Below are 25265 nucleotides of genomic sequence, written 5' to 3'. Positions count from 1 at the left end.
GCAATGCAGGAGACCCTGGTTTGATTCCTGGGTCAGGAAGATCTGCTGGAGAAGGAATAGGCTACCCTCTCCAGTATTCTTGGGCTTCCCTGTGCTCAGCTGGTGACGAATCCGCCTGTAATGCGGAAGACCTGGGTTCAATCCCTGGGTTGGGAAGATCCCCTGGAGAAGGAAAAGGCTGCCCGCTCCAGTATTCTGGCCTGGAGAATTCCATGGACTGAATAGTCCATGGGGTTGCAAAGAGTCAGACAAGACTGAGGAACTTTCACTTTCACATAGTTATTCATAGTATTTCATTAATATCCTTTTGATGTTTGCAGGTTCTGTTTCTTTCCTGATTATGTTTTCTCTTTTTTCTTTATTAGTCTCATTAAAGGTAAATTTTATTCATCTTTTCAAAGAATTAATTTTATTGCTGTTTTAATATTTTGAATTTTATTGATTTTTTGCTCTTATCTTTATTATTACCTTCCTTTGGATTTATTATGCTCTTTTTTCCTAGGATTTTAAAGTAGGGGTTTTGAGACCTTTCCTATTTTCCATTGTATGTATTTAGTACTACAAAATTTTCTGGGAGCACTGGTGAGATGTGGCCAGATTCTGGAAATATTTTGAGGTAGAGCTAGTAGGATTTGCTAACAGATTCTATGTATATTATGAGAGAGAAAAGTGAGAGAGAAGAGGAAGAAGTCAATGATGATTCAACGTCTTCAATCCAAGCAAGTGGAAGAATGAACTGAGATGGGGCAGGTTCAGGGGTGTGCAGGTTTTGGGATGAGTGGGGAATTAGGGGTTTGGGTGTATTAAATTTGTGAAATCTTTTCAACTAAATGTCTAATAGGGAGTTGTCTATATGAGTCTGAGTTCAAGGACTGCAGATATCCTGTCTGGAGGCATAAATTTGGGAATTGTCATGTTTTAGATGATAATATTAATAAAAGGTATGAGTCTAGATGTGATCACATCTACAGTGGCTATAAATAAAGACAGAAAGAGTCCTTAGCCTTGGGGCACTTCAGTACTTAAAAGTTAAGGGAGTGAAGAGAAACCAGCAAAAGAAAATGAAGAGAAATCAGTGAGGTAGGAGAAGAATCAAGAGAAAGTGGTGTGCTGGAAGCTGAATGAAGACAGTGTTTCCAGAAGGATGGAGTGATCAACTTGTCAAATAAGAGAGCTGAAAATTGGCTGTTGGAATTGAAAATATGTAGGTCTCTGGAGGTCTCACCAAGATCAGTTTCTGTTGGGGAGAGGAAGGACAAAAGGAGGAACAGACATAGAGATGGCAAGTATAGACAACTCTTTTGAAGAATTTTGCTGTAAAAGAAAGCAGGAAAATGGGGTAGTGGATAAAGGGGGAGATGGAGTTGAGGATGGAGTTATTACTATACATAACAAGTAAATATATATATGGAAACCTAGTATTTTATATATAGAATTTGAATTCATTTTGATTGACAATGAAATCTAAAATTTCATATAGTGAAAAGTCTTCAATAGGCTTGATAATCTCAGCAATAGCATCTATGTTTGAAGAAGACTTAGTTAAATATGAGATGGTCTATGCAAGATGTATAATTTTAAAGTTTTTTCTTTAGTTTAATTTGGATGTGCAATTTCAGTTAACCCTTTCCAATAAGCATCCCCCCAAATGAATATTTACTTAGCAGTGATAGAAAACTTTATATTTACATAGTGCTTATCAGACTTTGGTTCAGAACAAACACAGAGGAATGAAAATTTACAATAAAAAGTGTAGGAGGGAATTAAAGTGAAGTGGTTCCAAACCCCAGGGAAACTGAGTCTCAGGTCAAATTGGGCTCGGAAAGTAAAACTCACCTGCAACCCTCCACAGCACTAATGGTTAGCCTCTTGGGTGTTCTCTCCTCCCCTCTTCATTGTTCTTACCACTTTCTGCACTGAAACTCTCATTTTAGACTGCTCTCAGCTTTCCAAGAGCAAAGTTTTTCCAATCAGAATGATTTTATTTTTTCTCCAGGACTCCTGGCTTTTTGCAGAGCTTTTTGCCTGTGTGGCTAGGTTGCATGTACCAGTCACTGTTGCAGTTGGGTGGTGCCAAAGGAATGAAAGTGGGAGTAATATATGCTACTTCTAATCTGCAGCCTGCCCTTAAGAAAACCTTTACACAATCCTCCATGCTGTTTTTGTCTGCTGGCCAGAGGAAGAAGATGCCTTGAAAGAGCCTGGATCCTCAGTGATTATGGAGCAGAGCATCACTCCTGAAGAGCTTTGTGCTATGACACAAGCAAAGAATGAGCTTTTAATACATGGAACCTCTTGGGAGTTGTTTATTATAGTAGTGAGCCTGTCCTGAGTAATACGTACTCCTTTGGGTGAAATGTGATTGAGGATTGACTGTTCGTTCAGATTCTTAGAAAGTTCAGAAGGGGGCATACGTGGTTTAAAGAGTGAATACATGGTTTACCTTGGAAAATGGCTGCATGCACTATGTCCTGGGTTTTCAAAAGGCAAGGACTTTGCCTTTGGGCCTGTTTCGGGGGTATTGATGGCACTTACAGTCCCACATTGGGAGGCCAACAATGAGCATTGTTGAACACTGGGAGGCTATTTTTTTAAATAGCCTTTCTTTAGCCTTTAGAACCACTATACATACATATATATCATTATGGTTTTGATGAAGTCCAGTATATCTATTTTTTCCTTCTTGGCTTTTGAAGGATCATTTTCCCAGGTAAAAAATTGTTTGACAGGTTTTTTGTTTTTTTTTTTTTTGTCAGACTACTGAATATGTCATTCCACTGCCTGCTTGCCTTCATGATTATTCTATTGAATGTGATGAGTTCCTTCTCTATTGCTGTTTTCAAGATTCTCTCTTTATCTTTGGCTTTCATCAGTTTAATCATGATAGACCTAAATTTTGATATCTGTAAGTCTATCCATGTGGCATTCACTGGACTTCTTGGATGTGTTGATTAGTGTTTGTCATCAAATTCAAAATTTTTTGGACATTACTTTTTCAAATATTCTTTCTGCCCCTTTGTCATTATTCTCTCTGTGTCCTACAGATTTCTGAACCTCTGTTTATTTTCCTCTATTCCTCAAACTGGAATAATTCAGTTAAACTGTCTTCAACTTCATTGATTCTTTCTTCTGCCTGCTCAAGTCTACTGCTAACCCCTTTAGTGAATTTTTCATTTCAGTTGTTATACTTTTCAACTTCAGATTTTTATTTGGCTCCATTTTATAATTTCTATCTCTGCTGATATTCTCTATTTGATAGTCTCTCATTCTTATAAATTCATTTAAGTCTTTAGACATGGTTTCTTTTAACTCTTTGAAATATTTAAAATAATTCATTAAAAATTTTTGCCTAGTAAATCCAGTGTCTGGTCTTCTCAGAGACAATGTTAATTGGCTGCATTTTCCCCTATGAATGGCTCATAGTTTCTTGTTTCTTTGAATGTTCCATGGTTTACTGTTGAAAACTATAATACTATGTAACTGCTCTGGAAATCAGATTCTCTCTGCCTCCTAGATTTTTTTGTTTTTACTGTTTGCCTAGTAGCTTTTCGGAACTTATTCTATGAAGCCTTTGTCTTCACTGATGTGACTGAAGTCACTACTTGGTTTCCTTAGTGACTAGTTAATGACCACAGGTTCCCTAAAACGCCTGAAACCAGTATGTCTCCCAGTCTTCACCAAGGTCCTCTGTGTGCATCTTAGAGAAGTCCTTTAACAACCACCCATGTTGTTTACAATTCTGCTTTGGCTTCACTTACCACTTGCTCAGACCTCAAAGTCTATCAGAAGTGAGAGCTTAGGAAATTTTCAGGTCTTTTAAAAAGGATTTATTTATTTACCTATGGCTGTGCTGGGTCTTCGCTGCTGCACGTGGGCCCTCTCGAGTTGCAGTGAACAAGGGTTACTTTCAGTGGCTTCTCTTGTTGCAGAGCATGGGCTCAGTAGTTGTGGGCTTCATTGCCATGTGGCATGTAGAATCTTCCCTAATCAGGGACCAAACCAGTTTCCTCTGCATTGGCAGTTGGATTCTCAACCACTGAACCATCAGGGAAACCCCAAGTCTTCTTTTAAGCATATGCATGGCTCTACGCATGTGCATGACTGTCTAGATTCCCAGAAATATGTATGAGGTTATCAAAGCTCCTATGGGCATCTCATTTCTCAGCCTTTCCTTTTAAGCTTTTTGATTAGTCTAATATTGTCCCACCTATTATCCCCTGCCTCAGGCCACTGTGGTGCTAAAATATTTTAAAAAACACCCCCCAAACCCAGAAACTTTTGGCACTGGGTAAGTCTGAGTGAGGGGGACTAAAGATAAGTCTTTTGAGTGGAGTCATCACCAGGGAACCACCAAACAAGTAAGATAATTACTTCTCTATGGAAATGAGGCTTTGAAAGACCTCAAGTCATGTTTTGCTGCCTTCAAACCTGGGAATGGATGCTGTTACTTTTCAAGGCTGTGCAGAGCTGGAAAGGGGAAGATGGGATTAAGATCGGTTAAAAATACCACAAAACTTGTTGTCCTTCCTGAGATTCAATCTTTTTCTTACTTAAATGCTCCCTGTGTTGCTGCAAGCCTTGGTTGGTACCCAGAGCTCTTGAACAATGTGGCTGTTAGGGGCACTGATCCTCCAAGCAATTGAAAATCCATGCATAACTCACAGGCAGTCCTCTATGTCCATGGTTCCCCAGTATATGCTGTTCCTCCTTATCTGAGGTACTGCACCCATGAATTCAACCAACCTTTCATAGTGTACTACTGTAGTATTTACTAGTGAAAAAAATTTGTAGGTGAGTTGACCCAGGCGGTTCCCACCCCCATTGTTCAAAGGTCAACGGTATTTCTAACATTTGGGAGTGTGTATTTAACAAGTTGGTTTAAAGTTCACATGAAGAATAAACAATGAAGGGCATCTTGAAAGTCCTTAGGAAGAGTAATGATATAAGAATAGCCCCACCTAGTATTAAAACATATTTTATTTTTAAAAAAGATTTATTTATTTATTTTTGGCTGCATTGGGTCCTTGTTGCTGCATATGGCCTTTCTCTAGTTGCGGCCAGCAGGGGCTACTCTTCATTGCAGTGTGTGGCCTTCTCATGTGGTGGCTTCTCTTGTCATGGAGCATGGGCCCCAGGTGCGTGGGCTTCAGTAATTGTGGCACACAGGCTTAGTTGCTCTTTGGCATGTGTGGAATCTTCTCAGACCAAGGATTGAACCTGTGTCCCCTGCATTGGTGGGCTTTCCTGGTGCCTCAGATGGTAAAGAATGTGCCTGCAATGCAGAAGGCCCAGGTTCCATCACTGGGTTGGGAAGATCTGCTGAAGAAGGGAATGGCTACCCACTCCAGTATTCTTGCCTGGAGAATTCCATGGAGAGAGGAGCCTGGTAGGCTACTGTACATACTGTCCATGGGATCACAAAGAGTTGGACTTGACTGAGTAACTAACACTTTGACTTTCACTTTCCTCTGCATTGGCAGGTGGATTCTTAACCACAAAACCACCAGGTAAGTCCAAGACAAATTTTAAAAGTACAAGTATTAAAAGTGCAGTACTGGTTATAGATAAACCAATGGAACAGAAATAAGAGTCTAGAAGAAGGACCAATATGTATGATAAATTCATGTATAGTACCAGTGGCAGTGTGTGTCCGTGAGAAAGAGATATTTAGTATATTTACTAGCATTAGGAAAAAAATTAGCATTGTACAGGAGGTGGTGACCAAAGAAAAAGAAATGCAAGAAGGCAAAATTTTAGTCTGATGAGGCCTTACAAATACCTGAGAAAAGAAGACAAGTGAAAGGCAAAGGAGAAAGGGAAAGATATACCCAATTGGATGCAGTGTTCCAGAAAAGAGCAAGGAGAGATTAAAAAAAAAAGCCTTCTTAAGTGAACAAAGCAAATAAATAGAGGAAAACAATGGAATGGGAAAGACTAAAGATCCCTTCAAGGAAATTAAAGACACCAAGGGAACATTTCATGCAAAGATGGGCTCAATACAGGACAGAAATGGCATGGACCTAACAAAAGCAGAAAATATTAAGAAGAGGTGGCAAGAATACACAGAACTGTACAAAAAAGATCTTCACGACCCAGATAATCAGGATGGTGTGATCACTCACCTAGAGCCAGACATCCTGGAATGTGAAGTCAAGTGGGCCTTAGGAAGCATCACTACAAAGCTAGTGGAGGTGATGGAATTCCAGCTAAGCTATTTCAAAGCCTAAAAGATGATGCTCTTAAAGTGCTGCACTCAATATGCCAACAAATTGGAAAACTCAGCAGTGGACACAGGACTGGAAAAGGTCAGTTATTCATTCCAATCTCAAAGAAAGGCAATGCCAAAGAATGTTCAAACTACCACACAATTGCACTCATTTCACATGCTAGCAAAGTAATGCTCAAAATTCTTCAAGCCAGGCTTCAACAATATGTGAACTGTGAACTTCCAGATGTTCAACCTGGATTTAGGAAAGGCAGAGGAACCAGAGATCAAATTGCCAACATCTGTGGGTTCATAGAAAAATCAAGAGAATTCCAGAAAACATCTATTTCTGTTTCATTGACTACACTAAAGCCTTTGACTCCGTGGATCACAAAAAACTGGAAAATTCCTCAAGAGATGGGAATACCAGACCTGAGTTCTGGTACCAGGTCAGAGAATACCTGACCTGCCTCCTGAGAAATCTGTATACAGGTGAAGAAGCAACAGTTAGAACTGGGCATGGAACAATGGACTGGTTCTGAACTGGGAAAGGAGTATGTCAAGTCTGTATATTGTCACCCTGTTTATTAAACTTCTGTGTAGAGTACATCATGTGAAATGCCAGGCTAGATGAATCACAAGTTGGAATCAAGATTACCAGGAGAAATATCAGTAACCTCAGATATGCAGATGATATTACCCTAATGGCAGAAAGCAAAGAGGAACTAAAGAGCCTCTTGATGAAGGTAGAAGAGGAGAGTGAAAAAGCTGACTTAAAACTCAGCATTCAGAAAACTGAGATCATGGTATCCAGTCCCATCAGTTCAGTTCAGTTCATTTTAGTCACTCAGTCATGTCCAACTCTTTGTGACCCCATGGACCACAGCACGCCAGGCCACCCTATCCATCACCAACTCCCAGAGTTTACTCAATCTCATGTCCATTGAGTCGGTGATGCCATCCAGCCATCTCATCCTTTGTCGGTCCCTTCTCCTCCTGCCTTCAATCTTTCCAGCATCAGGGTCTTTTCCAAGGAGTCAGCTCTTCGCATCAGGTGGCCAAAGTACTGGAGTTTCAGCTTCCATATCAGTCTTTCCAATGAAGACTCAGGACTGATTTCCTCTAGGATGGACTGGCTGGATCTCCTTGCAGTCCAAGGGACTCTCAAGAGTCTTCTCCAACACCACAGTTCAAAAGCATCAATTCTTTGGCACTCAGCTTTCTTTATAGTGCAACTCTCACATCCATACATGACTACTGGAAAAACCATAGCTTTGACTAGCTTTGTTGGCAAAGTAATGTCTCTGCTTTTTAATATGCTATCTAGGTTGGTCATAACTTTCCTTCCAAGGAGTAAGCATCTTTTAATTTCATGGCTGCAGTCACCATCTACAATGATTTTGGAGCCCCCCAAAATAAAGTCAGCCACTGTTTCCCCAGTGATGGGACATCACTTCATGGCAGATAGATGGGGAAAAATGGAAACAGTGGCAGAATATATTTTCTTAGGCTCCAAAATAACTGCAAACAGTGACTGCAACCATGAAATTAAAAGATGTTCACTCCTTGGAAGAAAAGCTATGACAAAACTTGACTGCATAATAAAAAGAAGAGATATCACCTTGCTGGTAAAAGTCCATAATAGTCAAAGCTATGGTTTTTCCAGTAGTCATGTTTGGATGTGCATGTTGGATCATAAAGAAAGCTTTTGAACTGTTGTGCTGGAGAAAACTCCTGAAAGTCCCTAGGACAAGAAGGAGATCAAACCAGTCAATCCTAAAGAAAATCAACCCTGAATATTTATTGGAAGGACTAATGCTAAAGCTGAAGCTCCAGTACTTTGGCCACCTGATGCGAAGAATTGACTCATTGGAAAAGACCTTGATGCTAGGAAAGATGGAGGGCGTGAGGAGACTGGGGCGACAGAGGATGAGATGGTTGGATGGTATCATCGACAGAATGGACATGAGTTTTGCAAACTCTGGGAGATAGTGAAGGCAAGCCTGGTGTGCTGCAGTCTATAGCATCACAAAGAGTCAGACACAATTTAGCGACTGAACAACAATAACAGCCAATGGCAACGTGTGTCAGTGAGAAAGAGATATTTAGTATATTTACTAGCATTTGAGGAGAAAAAATGCATTTGATTCCTATCTAACTTCTTGCAACAAAATAAATTCCAAAGGTTTAAACATAAAATGAAAAATCATTAAAATAATGAGAAAATAATCTTTGAATTCATAAAACACTAGGCAAGCAACCCACTTATTCATCAAAGTAAAATAAAGCACATGTGATATATTCACACATGACAATAACATACAACAATGAAAATTGATGAACTATAGTTACACACAATGACATGCTTGAGTCTTAGAAACGTAATGATGTGTTTCCTTTCATATGGAATGAATTGTGAGCAAACTACATTTTTAGGGGTGCATGCAAATGAGGCAAAATTGTAAAGAAGCAAAAGGACATGATTATTACAGGAATCAGGGTGGTGGTTACCTCTTGTGTGATCGTGGTACTGTTAACAGCAAGGACCTATAGGAGGCTTCTGGGTGATGGCCATGTTCCATTTCTTGACTTGGTTAATGACTTTATGGGTGTATATTTGATAGTAATTCATTAATCTACTAATACAGGTTTATAAACTTTCTTGTATGATGGTTATATTGCACCATCAAAAGAGAAAAATAAAAAGCATGATGTAGTTTGATGTTTGGTATTTAGCATTATACCTTGGGCAAGTTTTTATTTTGAAGTTATTTTTATTTTTTACTGTCCTCCTGGATTCCCCTATTTTCACAGTTCCTAGCATTTAGAGGAATCTCTTATTTATTTTTCTCAAGGGGCTTTGCAGCCCACTTTCTAGGGGATGCTATAATACCAGGAATTAAATCATACCAGAGAGGCATATGGAAAGCCATATGATTGTAAGGCTGCTATCAAAATTCCATTGCACTGCTGCATGGTGTAAGCCTGGCTCTATCTTCCTCCAGTACAATCTGGATTTCACTTCTAGATCTATACAAAGATGATTTCCAGTCCTGGGTTTACAGGATTGAATTTATTAATTTATAAGGATGAAATTTGCCTTTCAAAGCTGTTGTAATGATGGCTACTATGAATTTTAATGAAACAAAACAGATCATAGCATAGATGATTGCTGTAGAACCAGCTATTACAAGTCCTGGTGGCTTATATGGTAAAGAATCTGCCTGCAATGTGGAAGACCTGGGTTCCATCCCTGGTTGGGAAGATCCCTTGGAGAAGGGAATGGCAACCAGTCCAGTATTCTTGCCTGGAGAATTCCATGGACAGAGGAGCCTTGCGGGCTACAATCTATGGGATCACAAAAAGTTGGACACGTCTGAGCTACTAACACACACGGAATGAGAAATTAATAATAATGTCTCTCATTGCATACATTTAAGGGAAATGGTTTTTAAAATGGGCTTAATGTGATTGCCTGTTGTTTCATCTCATTGCTTGATATTTTTTTAACAATGGATCCTGACCTTTCTCCCCCATATGCCCCAGGACATTTGTTTATTCCGTGCTCACTAGAGGGAGGCCGTTTCCAGTTGTATTCCTTTTCAGAGGCTTTGTCTTCTGCCTGGGAAATGGATTCCTCCAAGGCTACTATCTGGCTTACTGTGCTGAATACCCGGCTGAGTGGTACACAGACATACGGTTTAGCCTGGGTAAGTAAACCTGACTGCTTCTAACCCACATCCTAGTTAACACCACTTTCTAAGGCTATATCACCATCACCTCTCCCCATCCTATTATAATAAACACTCAAGGATTCCATTCCCCCTCCCCTACCACGACTATCTCCACCCTGGTCTTTCCTCTGTACAGCAGCCAGAGAGATCTTTTAAGAACATTATGGCATTCCCCATCTCAAAATCCTCCAATGCATTTCTGTTACTCTCAGGGTAAAATACAAATTCCTTACCACTGCCTGTGAAACCCAAATGTTCTTGATCCTGTCCTGACTTCACCTCCTATCTCCATCCATCTTATTTACTGTGCTGTAGCCTCAGTGACCTTCCTGCTGGACCTGAAATGGTCAAGTTTGTCCTGGCCCAGAGCTGCCGTACAGACTACACCCTCTGTCTGGAATGCTCAACCCCTATATACTCAGGGAGCTGGTCCCTCCTTTTATTTAGGTCTCTGTCAGTTCACATCTCCTCACTGAGACGTTCTTGACCACCTATATAAAATAGTAGAAAACAATGATCCTTGAATATTTTTCATTATCTGTAAGAGGAACTAAAGTTTTTTGTTTTTTGTTTTTAATAAAATAAAGGTTCAACTGTTTGTGCATTATTCTTGCTCAAAGGAAGAAAGGCAGAGATTATCCTTAATCCTTCTCTTTACATCACACGTGTTCTCTCCATCAGCTTAGAACAGCTCCATCTAGTTCTAAAACATGTGCCATTTGAGCTCAGTTCTCCATGACCACGCTAACTTCATCCTGGTCTGAGCCAGGATGACCTCTTGCCTGGACTGCGACAGTGACCTTTAAGTTAACCTTCCTACTTCAAGTCCTGGCCTTCAGTAGCCGCTTCTCCACACAGCAGAGTGAACATTTGAACACACGAATGGCCAGAGGATTTGTTGTATGAATGCCAGAACATGCACACAATGGAATATTCTGAAGCCTCAGAAAAACAACCAAAGCAAAACAAAAGCAAAGAATGTCTCTTTTTCATGTGGAGACTTCTCTAGAACACATGGTTTTGTAAAAAAAAAAAAAAAGTGTGCATAGTGTGTACACTATGCTGTTTTTTGTGTAGAAATAGGACAATGTTTGTGCGTGTTTAAAAGTGGAAGAGCAAATATTGGATTGATAAAAAAAGAAACTATTTTTTAAAAAGAGTATCTCTAGGGTTTAGGGTAAAGAGGATGGGATGGTGTGCAGAAATATTCTTTTAAGATAGCTTTGTCCTTTGAATCATGAAACTTCAAAACATAATTAAAAATCCATTAATTAAATTTAATTAAAAACTTAATTAAAAGTTCCTCAACATTGAGAACAAATAAATAAATGTACCTAACTGTATAGTTATTAAACTGGTACCATAACCATACAGGGAAATGATTTATGCCAATTTATAGGAAATATAGAGAATAAAGAAATAAGTTAAATGCCACCATGAGGAAGTAAGCCAGTCTTATCTAGAAAGGGGGGCATTTGAGAGACCGCTGTCCAGTCTTTGAGGAGTTTACCCAAGATGGCGGAGTAGAAGGACATGCGCTCATCTTCTCCTGTGAGAACTCCAAAACTAAAACTTGTGGCTGAACAACCATGGATGGGAGAATGTTGGATCCCACCAAAAAAAGATACCTCACATCCAAGGGCAAAGGAGAAGCCCCAGCAAGATGGTAGGAGGGGTGAAATCACGCTTAGAATCAAACCCCATACCCACCAGAGGCACTTGGAGGGCTCAAACAAAACCTTGTGCGCACCAGGACACCCCACAGAGACTGAGCCAGACCTGCCTTTGAGTGTTTTGAGTGTCTCCTGTGTTGGTACAGGTCAGCAGTGGCCTGCCACAGGGACAGGGGCTCTGGGTGCAGCAGACCTGGGTGTGGCATAAGCCCTCTTGGAGGAGGTCACCATTAACCCCCCCATAGAGCCTCCAGAACTTACACAGGACTGGGGAAACAGAATCTTGGAGGGCACAAAGAGAAACTTGTGCACACCAGGACCCAGGAGAAAGGAGCAGTGAACCCACAAGAGACTGACCCAGACTTGCCCGTGAGTGTCCAGGAGTCTCCGGCAGAGGTATGGGCCAGAGGTGGCCTGCTGCAGCATCAGGGGCACTGAATGTGGCAGTGCATGCATGGGGCCTTTTGAAGGAGGTCTCCATTGTCTTCATTACCTCTACCGTAGTTTGGTCTCAGGTCAAACAACAGGGAGGGAACAGAGCCCCACCCCTCAACTGAAAATTGGATGAAAGATTTATGAGCATGGCCCTGCGCATCAGAACAAGACCCAGTTTTCCCCTCAGTCAGTCTCTCCAATCAGGAAGCTTCCGTAAGTCTCTTATCCTTATCAATTAGAGGGCAGTCAGAATGAAGACCACAATCACAGAAAACTAATCAAACTGATCACATGGATGACAGCTCTGTCTAACTCAATGAAACTATGAGCCATGCCCTATAGGGCCACCCAAAACAGATGGGTCATTGTGGACAGTTCTGACAAAACGTGGTCAACCGGAGAAGGGAATGGGAAACCACCTCAGTATTTTTTCCTTGAGAACCCCATGAACAGCATGAAAAGGCAAAAAGATAGGACACTGAAAGATGAACTCCCAAGGTCAGTAGGTGCCCAATATGCTACTGGAGAAGAGTGGAAAAATAACTCCAGAAAGAATGAAGAGGCGGAGCCAAAGGAAAAACAAAGCCCATTTGTGGATGTGACGTGATGGGAAATAAAGTCCAATGCTGTAAAGAACAATATTGTATAGGAACCTGGAATGTTAGGTCCATGAATCAAGGTAAATTGGAAGTGGTCAAACAGGAGATGGCAAGAGTGAACATTAACATTTTAGGAATCAGTGAACTAAAATGGATTGGAATGGGTGAATTTAACTCACATGACCATTATATCTGCTATTGTGAAGAATTCCTTAGACGAAATGGAATAGCCATCATAGTCAACAAAAGAGCCCCAAATGCAGTTCTTGGATACAGTCTCAAAAATGACAGAATGTCTCTCTTTGTTTCCAAGGCAAACTATCCAATATCACAGTAATCCAAGTCTATGCCCCAACAAGCAATGCTGAAGAAGTTGAACTTGAATGGTCCTATGAAGACCTACAAGACCTTCTAGAACTAACACCTAAAAAAAGATGTCCTTTTCATCAGAGGGGACTGGAATGCAAAACTAGGAAGTCAAAAAATACCTGAAGTAACAGGCAAATTTGACCTTGGACTACAAAATGAAGCAGGGCAAAGGCTAACAGAGTTTTGCCAAGTGAACGCACTGCTCATAGCAAACACCCTCTTCCAACACCACAAGAGAAAACTCTACACGTGGACATCACCAGATGATCAATGCCAAAATCAGATTGATTGTACTTTGCAGCCAAAGATGGAGAAGCTCCAAACAGTCAGCAAAAACAAGACCTGGAGCTGACTGTGGCTCAGATCATGAACCCCTTACTGAAAAATTCAGACTTAAATTGAAGAAAGTAGGGAAAACCACTAGACCATTCAGGTATGACCTCAATCAAATCCCTTATGATTATACAGTGGAAGTGACAAATAGATTAAAAGGATTAGATCTTATAGACAGAGTGCCTGAATAACTATGGATGGAGGTTTGTGACATTGTACAAGAGGTAGGGGTCAAGACCATCCCCAAGAAAAAGAAATGCAAATAGGCAAAACAGTTGTCTGAGGAGGCCTTATGAATAGCTGAGAAAAGAAGAGAAGCTAAAGGCAAAAGAGAAAAGGAAAGATATACCCATCTGAATGCAGTGTTCCAAAGAATAACAAGGAGAGATAAGACAGCCTTCCTCAGTGATCAATGCAAAGAAATAGAGGAAAACAACAGAATGGGAATGACCAGAGATCTCTTCAAGAAAATTAGAGATACCAAGGGAACTTTTCATGCAAAGATGGGCACAATAAAGGACAGAAACAATATGGACCTCACAGAAGCAGAAAAAGAGGTAGCCAAGAACACACAGAAGAACTATACAAAAAAGATCTTCATGACCCAGATAACCACAATGGTGTGATCACTCACCTAGAGCCAGACGTCCTGGAATGCAAAGTCAAGTGGGCCTTAGGAAGCATCACTATGAACAAAGTTAGTGGAAGTGATGGAATACCAGTTGAGGTATTTCAAATCCCGAAAGATGATGCTTTGAAAGTGCTGCACTTAATATGCCAGCAAATGTGGAAAACTCAGCAGTGGCCACAGGACTGGAAAAGGTCAGTTTTCATTCCAATCCCAAAGAAAGGCAATGCCGAAGAATGTTCAAACTATCGCACAATTGCACTCATCTCACACACTAGCAAAATAATGCTCAAAATTCTCCAAGACAGGCTTCAACAGTATGTGAACCATGAACTTCCAGATGTTCAAACTAGATTTAGAAATGGCAGAGGAACCAGAGATCAAATTGCCAACATCTGTTGGATCATCAAAAAAGCAAGAGAGTTCCAGAAAAACATCTACTTCTGCTTTATTGACTATGCCAAAGACTTTGACTGTGTGGATCACAACAAACTGTGGAAAATTCTTCAAGAGATGGGAATATCAGACCACCTGACCTGCCTCCTGAGAAATCTGTATGCAGGTCAAGAAGCAACAGTTAGAACTGGACATGGAATAACTAACAGACTGGTTCCAAATCGGGAAAGAAGTACATATATTGTCACCCTGCTTATTTAACTTATATGCAGAGTACACTACGTGAAATGTCAGGCTGGACAAGGCACAAGTTGGAATCAATATTGCCAGGAGAAATATCAATAACCTCAGATACACAGATGACACTACCCTTATGGCAGAAAGAGAAGAAGAACTAAAGAGGATGAAAGTGAAAGAGTAGAGTGAAAAAGTTGGCTTAAAACTCAACATTCAGAAAACTAAGATCATGGCATATGGTCCCATTACTTCATGGCAAATAGATGGGGAAACAATGGAAACAGTGAGAGACTTTATTTTCTTGGGCTCCAAAATCACTGCAGATGGTGACTGCAGTCATGAAATTAAAAGATGTTTGCTCCTTGGAAGAAAAGCTATGGCCAACCTAGACAGCATACTAAAAAGTAGAGACATTACTTTGTCAACAAAGGTTCATCTAGTCAAAGCTATGGTTTTTCCAGTAGTTATGTATGGATGTGAGAGTTGGACTATAAAGAAAACTGAGCACCAAAGAACTGATGCTTTTGAACTGTGGTGTTGGAGAAGACTCTTGAGAGTCCCTTGGACTACAAGAAGATCCAACCAGTCAGTCCTAAAATCCTGAATGTTCTTTGGAAGGACTGATGCTGAAGCTGAAACTCCAATACTTTCGCCACCTGATGCGAAGAGCTGACTCATTGGAAAAGACCCTAACACTGGAAAAGATTGAAGGCAGGAGGAGAAGGGGATGACAGAGGATGAGATGGTTGGATGGCATCACCGTCTTGATGGACATGAGTTTGAGTAACCTCTGGGAGTTTTTGATGTACAGGGAAGCCTGGCATGCTGCAGTCCATGGGGTTCCAAAAAATCGGAAGGACTGAGCGACTGAACTGACCTGAACTGTCCAGTCTGAACTTGTGATGAGAGGGCTTCCCTAGTGGCTCAGATGGTAAGGAATCTGCCTGCAACACAGGAGACCCGGGTTCAATCTCTGGGTCAGGAAGAGCCCCTGGAGAAGGGCATGGCAACCCACTCCAGCATCCTTGCTTGGAGAATCCCATGGGCAGAGGAGCCTGGCCGACTACAGTCCAAAGGGTCACAGAGAGTTGGACACGACTGAGTGACTAACACTAATACACTTGTGATGAGTGATGCTTTGGGGAAAAGAGATGCTCAGATCAGGTTTCCCATACGCCTCTCTATGTGCTGTAAAAAAAAAGTGGGATCTGGGCTAGATAAAAATGTTCTTGAAGGATGTAATGACCAGATGTTAGATGAGGGCCCATTTTGGACTTTGGTTTACAAGAACCAGTTAGAAGCAGAGTTCTGGGAGTATTGAGGAAACTGGAATATGTTGAGGTATTACATAAGATGAAGATCTATAAAGATACGTACCAAGGTGTTTAATAGTGGTAGGGACAAAGTGTTTTGTTTTTCTTATTTTTGCTAATAAGCATTTCATCTTCCACAAAACATATGTACTTCTTTTTTTTGTATTTTTTTAATCTTTTATATGTACTTCTTTGGCAATAAACTATCATCAGATCCTATTCTCCCCTGCTTAAAACCTGCCAGTGTCTTCCTGTTGCTCTTAAAAATCCGAACTTCTCACCATGGCCCATAGAGCCTAACAACATTTTGAAATTATCACCCTATTCTCATCTCCTCCTCCCCCACCTCCCGCCATCTATCTTAAAGCATTAACTGCAGCACCTTCCTTCTGTTTCTTAGACATACTAAACCTATACTATCTTCAGGACCTTTGCATCTGTTAGTTCCTCTACCAGAAAGCTCTTCCCGCAAATACAGATCTTTGTATATTCATTATTCAAATCATAGGGCAGATACCAAATCTTCAGAAAAGCTTTCCCTGTTGACCTCATCTAAAGTAGAGACACCTCCTCCCCACCCCAATTCACTCTCTGTTTCATCATCCTCCTTTGATTTTCTGCTTTGTAGTGGTATGTGATTTAAATTTTTTCATTATTTTAATTCACTTCTGTGTTTCCCCACCGAAATGTAATTTCTGTGAGAACAGACACCTTGACTGCTTTTCTCACTATTACATCCCTGGTGTTTAAGGCAGCGCTTGGTACATAGTAAGATCTCATCAAATGTTATTTGAATGAATGAATGAACGAGTAAACATGTGAATGAATCTCATATTATCCTTGTAAGATTTGCTATTAGAATCTACATTTTACAAATAAGAAAACCGAGGCTCAGAGAAGTTAAGTGACTTGTCCAGGGACACACAGACATCAAATCTAATGTGCCTGCTTTTTCATTGCTGTGTGTGCTATTTTCCACCCCCCTCCCATCCCCTGGTGCTCCCTCCACTGGTGCCCCTTCCCTCTAGGATAATAACCTTTTGACTAGACAAGATTAAAAATGATTGTTTCATATCAAAGAAAATGAGGTGAGAGTAGGTGTGACTGCTTTTAATTCAATTGTTCTTGCTTTTTGCCTGTTGTAATTTGATCAGCACACATACACTTGGCTGAGAGCTGGGCTTGGGCAACTATGGCATAAGACCTAGCACGCACAGTCCTGGCGCTCCTCATCTCAGACCTTTCTGTGCCTGTGAATGGGGAAGGGGAGTGTGCAGTGGTGAAAAGCAGTTTGCTAGGTGCCAAGCTCTCTAACTACTTCCACAAGAGTAGATACATCAGTCAGTAGTGCTCTGAGCAATAAGTCACAGAAAACCAGCTCTTCAGTTCAGTTCATTTCAGTCGCTCAGTTGTGTTTGACTCTTTGTGACCCCATGAATGGCAGCACGCCAGGCCTCCCTGTCCATCACCAACTCCCGGAGTCCACCCAGACTCATGTCTATTGAGTCAGTGATGCCATCCAACCATTTCATCCTCTGTCGTCCCCTTCTCCTCCTGCCCTCAATCTTTCCCAGCAGCAGGGTCTTTTCAAATGAGTCAGCTCTTCGTATCAGGTGGCCAAAGTATTGCAGTTTCAGCTTCAACATCAGTTCTTCCAATAAACACCCAGGACTGATCTCCTTTAGGATGGACTGGTTGGATCTCCTTACAGTCCAAGGGACTCTCAAGAGTCTTCTCCAACACCACAGTTCAAAAGCATCAATTCTTCAGTGCTCAGCTTTCTTTATAGTCCAACTCTCATATCCATACATGACCACTGGAAAAACCATAGCCTTGACTAGCTGGACCTTTGTTGACAAAGTAATGTCTCTGCTTTTTAATATGCTGTCTATGTTGGTCATAACTTTCCTTCCAAGGAGTAGGCGTCTTTTAATGTCATGGCTGCAATCACCATCTGCAATGATTTTGGAGCCCCCCAAAATAAAGTCAGCCACTGTTTCCTCTGTTTTCCCATTTTTTGCCATGAAGTGATGGGACTGGATGCCATGATCTTAGTTTTCTGAATGTTGAGCTTTAAACCAACTCTTAGTAACTTAAATAATTAAGAATTTCTATTTCTCACATAACAAGATTGTCCAAAGGTAGGTGGTTTCTGTATTCCTTCAGTTGCTTCCTGGTGTCACTAAGATCCCAAGCACTTTCTGCTCCACTGTTCTGAACATATTTATCTCATGTCCTCATGACAGTCACCACATGGTTGCAAGACATTTCTTGTAGCTCCAGGCATCACACCTAGCAATGAAGGAAGAGGGAGGCAGTAGAGGCACTGGTCCCACCTGCCCACTTTATCAGAAAAGCAAGAGTTCCAAGGAAACCTCCAGAAGTCTTTTCTTTACACTGTCTCAGCAGAACTAGGTCACAAGACCTCTTCTCAGCCTTCCAGCCTCTAGAGTGGGGGTGGCCAAGGAGGAGGGATTTGAATTGGTGGTTAAGTTTGCTGACCATAGTTTGATTGTCTTTGAATGAGCTGAAGGCTTGCTATTTATTCATTCACTTACTTGCTTCTGTCCTTATTTATTTAAATGTCAGATGATGGTGGGGGCTCCCTCTCCTCTCTCACTCATCTCTATCCCCTGACACTGTGCATTTTCAGTCTTTGGCCTATGAAAGCATAGCTCTTTCATTCAAATTTGGGACCAGGGTACATTGCTCCCCCACCTTGCCTTAGTATCATTCTTAGAATTCGAGGTCAAATGCTGTTCCCTTCATTTTTTAGAAAACAACCAAACCAAACCAAAAAAAAAAAAAAAGAAGAAAAAGAAGAACCAAAACAACAAACCACTCTGATTGTGAGAAAACACCCAAAACAGCACACATTGTTAACTTCTCCCTCTCTTCTTTGCCAAGGTGTCTTCTTATTCATTTTGGGAATGGGAATCAACATTCACAGTGACTATATATTGCGCCAGCTCAGGAAGCCTGGAGAAATCATCTATAGGATTCCACAAGGTAACATCTCCCCTGCCCTCCAGATTCTCACTCTTCCTTGAGAGCCTGTCCCAGGAATTTCACTATGAGTAACAAAAGAGAGGGCACAGATGATGCAATCTATTCCAGTAGGTCCCTGACTTCTCCTCCATGTCCCATCCTGCCCCACAGTACATTTGCGTTCCTGGTCTGAACCTGAAAGAGCAAGAGAAGAGCCCCCAGGAAGGTTCACGATCACGAAACCCTCGGTGTGGGGAGTGTGGGTTTTGGGGTCAGGTGGAGGCAGGCTGTCACTCAGGTTTATCATGTGCTGTATTAGCGTTCTCCAGAGAAGTAGAACCAACTGAATATAGGCTTCCCCGGTGGCCCAATGACAAAGAATCCACCTGCCAATGCAGGAGACACAGGAGGACAGGGGTTTAATCCCTGAGCCTGGAAGGAGGAAATGGCCACCTTCTTGACGAAGAAATGGCAACCTACTCCGGGATTCTTGCCTGGAAAAATCTCACGGACAGAGGACGCTGGTGGGCTATAGTCATGGGGTTGCAAAAGAGTTGGACACGGCTGAACACACACACACAACTGATAAATAAAGAGATTTATTATGAGGAATTGGGTCACATGACTGTGGAGGTTGAGAAATCCCAGAATCTGCCGTCTACAAGGTGGAGTCCCCAGAGAAGAGGTGGTGTAATTTCCAGTTCTCAAGGCCTGAGAACTAGGAGAGCTTCCATGTAAGTTCCAGTCTGAGTGTAGGAAACCAATGTTCAGCTCAAAACCAGAGAATGAATTCTCCCTCAGTCGATTTTTGTTCTGTTCAAGCCTCCAGAGGATTGATGCCTCTCAATCTGGGGTTTGGGCGTGGGGTGGGGAGACAATCTGCTTTACTCAGTCTGTTGACTCAAATGTTAATTTGATCCTGACACTGTCACGGACATACCCAGAAATAATGATCAATGAAGTATCTGGGTACCACATGGCCCGGTCAAGTTGACACAAGAAATTAACAATCATCTGTATGTAGAGTGCTGATCCTTCCTAGGTGAGCAAATAAAGCCAAATCATGCATGACCAACACATTTGTCCTCTTCAAGAAGTCTCACTAGACTTAACTAGTGAGCAGTAAGGGGGTAGCATTTGTTTATTCCCCGCCACTTGAGTGTTCTTAACATGTAGAGGACCATGTTTACTTCATCAAAACTTAGGATGGGAAGCCTTACAAGTACAAGTGCATTTTCAGAGGTAAAGGTGCAGAATATTTGAAGTTCTATTGTTCCCAAGTAATCAGGGTGTGAGGTTCACACATAAGCAGGTGGGAGTGAATTCACCCAAATCATTCTCCAGCTTTTTGGGTGAATATTTGTGTAGGTCAGTGGCTCCTACCCTTTTTGATGTAAACACAACCCTTTATTTACATTTAAAAATTACTGAATTATAATGTTAGCACATACTAATATCCACTGATTAGTCTATGATTAAAAAATAATGACAAAGCTAACTTTGAATTCAGCAATACGTAAATGAATTTGAATGTGGCTAACATCCTTTCAGTATCTACATCCAACCAAAACATACTGTAGGTTGAAGTATACCATTTACTATATTCACAGACTGTTCATAGACTCTTTGCAATCAGCCAGTAGTTCCTCCTGAGGCCTGGGGAGTTATAGGCCAGGAGCCGCTGATGCAGTCTCATCCTTAAGGAAGATAACTTTAAGGGTCTTTTATTTTTTAAGTCTTCAGAGAAGAGCAGAGAAAATTCTTGAAAGCTAGATTGTCAAGGTTGGTTTCCAACTATTGGATTGGCCAAAAAGTTCATTTGAATTTTTCTGTAGCATCTTACAAAACACCTGAATGAACTTTTTGGCCAACCCAATATTAAGTTATTTTAGATAATGGTTTAAAAACAAAATATTCTTTGTATAAGTATGGAAAGAAAAATTGTTTTGGGTGAAGCTTTCCCAGGTTAGTGTGGGGCAGAAATATTGAATGTAAATATATTTCCTATCATTAGAAACATGTTGATTTATAGATACAGTTTTGAGATCAGAAATAGTGGTTGGATAGAAAAGGAAGCCTTTAAAATCAGTAGAAACAGACTTCACCAGTCTCCAGGAGGGAAAAACCCTGCAGCTCCCACTCTGAACTTAAACTTGAATGGAGTGTACTGCTTTGCAGAAGTGGGAGGGCAAACACCAAAGCAGAATCGGACTGCTGCTCACATCAATTCAGGCTTTTATTATTTTCACAGTAGTATGTTGTTTCACTTTGATGGTGGATGTGCTGTGGGCTGAGGCACTGTGGGTGCCCAGGGAAGGACTGAGGTCAGAGGTGGTTGGAGATGTTACTTAACGGAATGAAACAAGCGCCGACCTCCTGCACCTCATCCTTGTCCTGCCCCAAGCCAGGGGTTCAGCAGTTGCTGGAGATCCGGATGGAGCCCGTCCAGCGATTTGGGCCACTCCTCATCCTTCCAGGATGTTCTGAGGGCTACAGGACGCCGACACTGTTTTCCCTTCTCCCCAAGAGGATTCCACCAAACTCCCCTGATTCTGAAGGCGGTCTCCAGCCCCTCATTTACCTAGGTGCCCTTGTGTGTTTTGGAACAAAGCAAAGGGGTTCTAACATGGCAATAATGGAGCGCAGGTGACTGACTTGTTGATTCTTCCTGCACACAGGTGGCTTGTTCACGTATGTTTCTGGAGCCAATTTCCTTGGTGAGATCATTGAATGGATCGGCTATGCCCTGGCCTCTTGGTCCCTCCCAGCACTTGCATTTGCATTTTTCTCACTTTGTTTCCTTGGGCTGCGAGCTTTTCATCATCATAGGTAAACTTTTCAATTAAGGTGGCCGCATCCACATAGCTTTCTTCTCCAAACAGGCTTTTCTTAAAACACGGAGTCTTTTAGGTCTTTTAGAAACCTAAAAGATTTATTTTTAACAAGTTAAGGTTGACACAGTAACCCAGATGGGTCAATTCTGATGTCTCGGATTTTCACTGAAGTTGGAATTTAGCTGGGTGACAGCAGCAGTGACACTTTTTTCCTTCCTATGAACAAAAACAATCCCACATAGACAGTGGCACTGAGGCGACTTGCAAAGCCACATGCTTGTGGAAGAAGGCTTCCCAGAGAGAAGCACTCAGTGTCCACGTGAGGTAGTTGACCAGGCTCTGTGCCCTCCTATGAGGCTTATCTGGCGATGGCTGCTGTTTGGCTGTGGGCTACAGGTTAACAGTCAGGAGATACAAGGTGTGCTTCAGTTCACTTCGGCCACACTCCCCAAGTGTGCTCCATGGGTGGGACCCCGGGTTGCACTTTCCAGAGCTTCCCAGGCAGTTCTGAGGCACAGTTCAGATGGAGAGTCAGTGGGGAAAAGCACTAGCTCTGAACCTAGTGTGGCTGCTATTTTTAATTCTAGGTTTTGTGCTAACAGTTCAGGTAATCACAGAGCCCTGGAAACCCCAGAATTCTTTTCTTGGAATATATATAATACCAGGGTTTATTCTGGTACTCTCCTCCTTCCCCTGCCCCCACCTTCTGTGGATCATGCCCAGGTCATTGCTGGCTTCCTGGGAAGATCAGTTCAGTTCAGTTCGGTTGCTCAGTCGTGTCTGACTCTTTGTGACCTCATGAACTGCAGCACACCAGGCTTCCCTATCACCAGCTCCTGGAGCTTGCTCAAACTCACATCCATCGAGTCGCTGATGCCATCTAACGATCTCATCCTCTGCCATCCCCTTCTCCTGCCTTCAATCTTTCCCAGCATCAGGGTCTCTTCCAATGAGTCAACTCTTCGCATCAGGCCAAAGTATTGGAGTTTCAGCTTCAACATCAGCCCTTCCAATGAATATTCAGGATTTTAGGATTGACTAGTTGGATCTCCTTGTATTCCAAAGGACTCTCAAGGGTCTTCTCCAACACCACAGTTCAAAAGCATCAGTTCTTTGGTGCTCAGTTTTCTTTATAGTCCAACTCTCACATCCATACATGACTGCTGGAAAAACCATAGCTTTGACTAGACGAACCTTTGTTGACAAAGCAATGTCTCTGCTTTTAAATATGTTGTCTAGGTTGGTCATAGCTTTTCTCCCAAGGAGCAAGCATCTTTTAATTTCATGACTGCAGTCACCATCTGCAGTGATTTTGGAGCCCAAGAAAATAAAGTCTCTCACTGTTTTCCATTGTTTCCCCATCTATTTGCAATGAAGTGATGGGACCGGATGCCATGATCTTAGTTTTCTGAATGTTGAGTTTTAAGCCAACTTTTTCACTGTCCTCTTTCACTTTCATCAAGAGGCTCTTTAGTTCTCTTTCTACCATAAAGGAGGTATCATCTGCGTATCTGAGGTTATTGCTATTTCTCCTGGCAGTCTTGATTCCAGCTTGTGCCTTGTCCAGCCTGATATTTCAAATGGTGTACTCTGCATATCAGTTAAATAAGCAGGATGACAATATATGTACTTCTTTCCCGATTTGGAACCAGTCTGTTGTTCCATGTTCAGTTCTAACTGTTGCTTCTTGACCTGCATACAGGTTTCTCAGGAGGCAGGTCAGGTGGTATGGTATTTCCATCTCTTGAAGAATTTCCCACAGTTTGTTGTGATCCACACAGTCAAAGTCTTTGGCATAGTCAATAAAGCAGAAGTAGATATTTTTCTGGAACTCTCTTGCTTTTTTGATGATCCAACAGATGTTGGCAATTTGACCTCTGGTTCCTCTGCCATTTCTAAATCCAGCTTGAACATCTGGAAGTTCAAATTTCACATACTGTTGAAGTCTGTCTTGGAGAATTTTGAGCATTATTTTGCTAGTGTGTGAGATGAGTGCAATTGTGCAGTAGTTTGAACATTCTTTGGCATTGCCTTTCTTTGGGAGTGGAATGAAAACTGACCTTTTCCAGTCCTGTGGCCACTGCTGAGTTTTCCAAATTTGCTGGCATATTGAGTGCAGCACTTTCACAGCATCATCTTTCAGGATTTTAAATAGCTCAACTGGTATTCCATCACATTCACTAACTTTGTTCGTAGTGATGCTTCCTAAGGCCCACTTGACTTTGTATTCCAGGATGTCTGACTCTAGGTGAGTGATCACACCACTGTGGTTATCTGGGTCATGAAGATCTTTTTTGTATAGTTCTTCTGTGTGTTCTTGCCACCTCTTCTTAATATCTTCTGCTTCTGTGAGGTCCATACCATTTCTGTCCTTTATTGTGCCCATCTTTGCATGAAAAGTTCCCTTGGTATCTCTAATTTTCTTGAAGAGATCTCTGGTCATTCCCATTCTGTTGTTTTCCTCTATTTCTTTGCATTGATCAGTGAGGAGGGCTTTCTCCTTGTTATTCTTTGGAACACTGCATTCAGATGGGTATATCTTTCCTTTTCTCTTTTGCCTTTAGCTTCTCTTCTTTTCTCAGCTATTCATAAGGCCTCCTCAGACAACCGTTTTGCCTATTTGCATTTCTTTTTCTTGGGGATGGTCTTGACCCCTACCTCTTGTACAATGTCACAAACCTCCATCCATAGTTATTCAGGCACTCTGTCTATAAGATCTAATCCTTTTAATCTATTTGTCACTTCCACTGTATAATCATAAGGGATTTGATTGAGGTCATACCTGAATGGTCTAGTGGTTTTCCCTACTTTCTTCAATTTAAGTCTGAATTTTTCAGTAAGGGGTTCATGATCTGAGTCACAGTCAGCTCCAGGTCTTGTTTTTGCTGACTGTTTGGAGCTTCTCCATCTTTGGCTGCAAAGTACAATCAATCTGATTTTGGCATTGATCATCTGGTGATGTCCACGTGTAGAGTTTTCTCTTGTGGTGTTGGAAGAGGGTGTTTGCTATGAGCAGTGCGTTCACTTGGCAAAACTCTGTTAGCCTTTGCCCTGCTTCATTTTGTAGTCCAAGGTCAAATTTGCCTGTTACTTCAGGTATTTTTTGACTTCCTAGTTTTGCATTCCAGTCCCCTCTGATGAAAAGGACATCTTTTTTTAGGTGTTAGTTCTAGAAGGTCTTGTAGGTCTTCATAGAACCATTCAAGTTCAACCTCTTTGGCATTGCTTGTTGGGGCACAGACTTGGATTAATGTGATATTGGATGGTTTGCCTTGGATATTAACAGAGATCATTCTGTCATTTTTGAGATTGTACCCAAGAACTGCATTTTGGGCTCTTTTGTTGTCTGTGAGGGCTACTCCGTTTCTTCTAAGGGATACTTGCCCACAGTAGTAGATATGATGGTCATCTGAATTAAATTCACCTATTCCAATCCATTTTGGTTCACTGATTCCTAAAATGTTAATGTTTACTCTTGCCATCTCCTGTTTGACCACTTCCAATTTACCTTGATTCATGGA

At 41.5% G+C, this 25265-nt stretch overlaps 1 protein-coding gene across 8 annotated transcripts in view; it reads left to right on the top strand.

Annotated features, from left to right (window-relative positions):
* The window catches only part of SRD5A2 (steroid 5 alpha-reductase 2), a 48212-nt gene that overhangs the window by 18370 nt on the left and 4577 nt on the right, over nt 1–25265 (top strand). For 3 of the 8 annotated variants that reach the window (XR_006269384.1, XR_006269383.1, XM_043468250.1), the window contains exons 2-5: nt 5481–5507; nt 9752–9915; nt 18830–18931; nt 21589–21739. Coding sequence is in view for 6 of the 8 variants with exons in the window: in XM_043468250.1 (XP_043324185.1) it covers nt 5481–5507; nt 9752–9915; nt 18830–18931; nt 21589–21739 (444 nt within the window). In the remaining 2 variants the exon portion in view is untranslated. The remainder of the gene's footprint in view (nt 1–5480; nt 5508–9751; nt 9916–18829; nt 18932–21588; nt 21740–25265) is intronic. The other 5 variants (XM_043468255.1, XM_043468254.1, XM_043468253.1 and 2 more) reach the window with 3 other exon arrangements.

Source organism: Cervus canadensis, chromosome 5, assembly GCF_019320065.1.
Source record: "Cervus canadensis isolate Bull #8, Minnesota chromosome 5, ASM1932006v1, whole genome shotgun sequence".
In the NCBI taxonomy this organism is placed as follows: Eukaryota; Metazoa; Chordata; class Mammalia; order Artiodactyla; family Cervidae; genus Cervus; species Cervus canadensis.
Note: the sequence above shows the minus strand (reverse complement) of the source record. Positions and strands in the feature narration are given on the sequence as shown.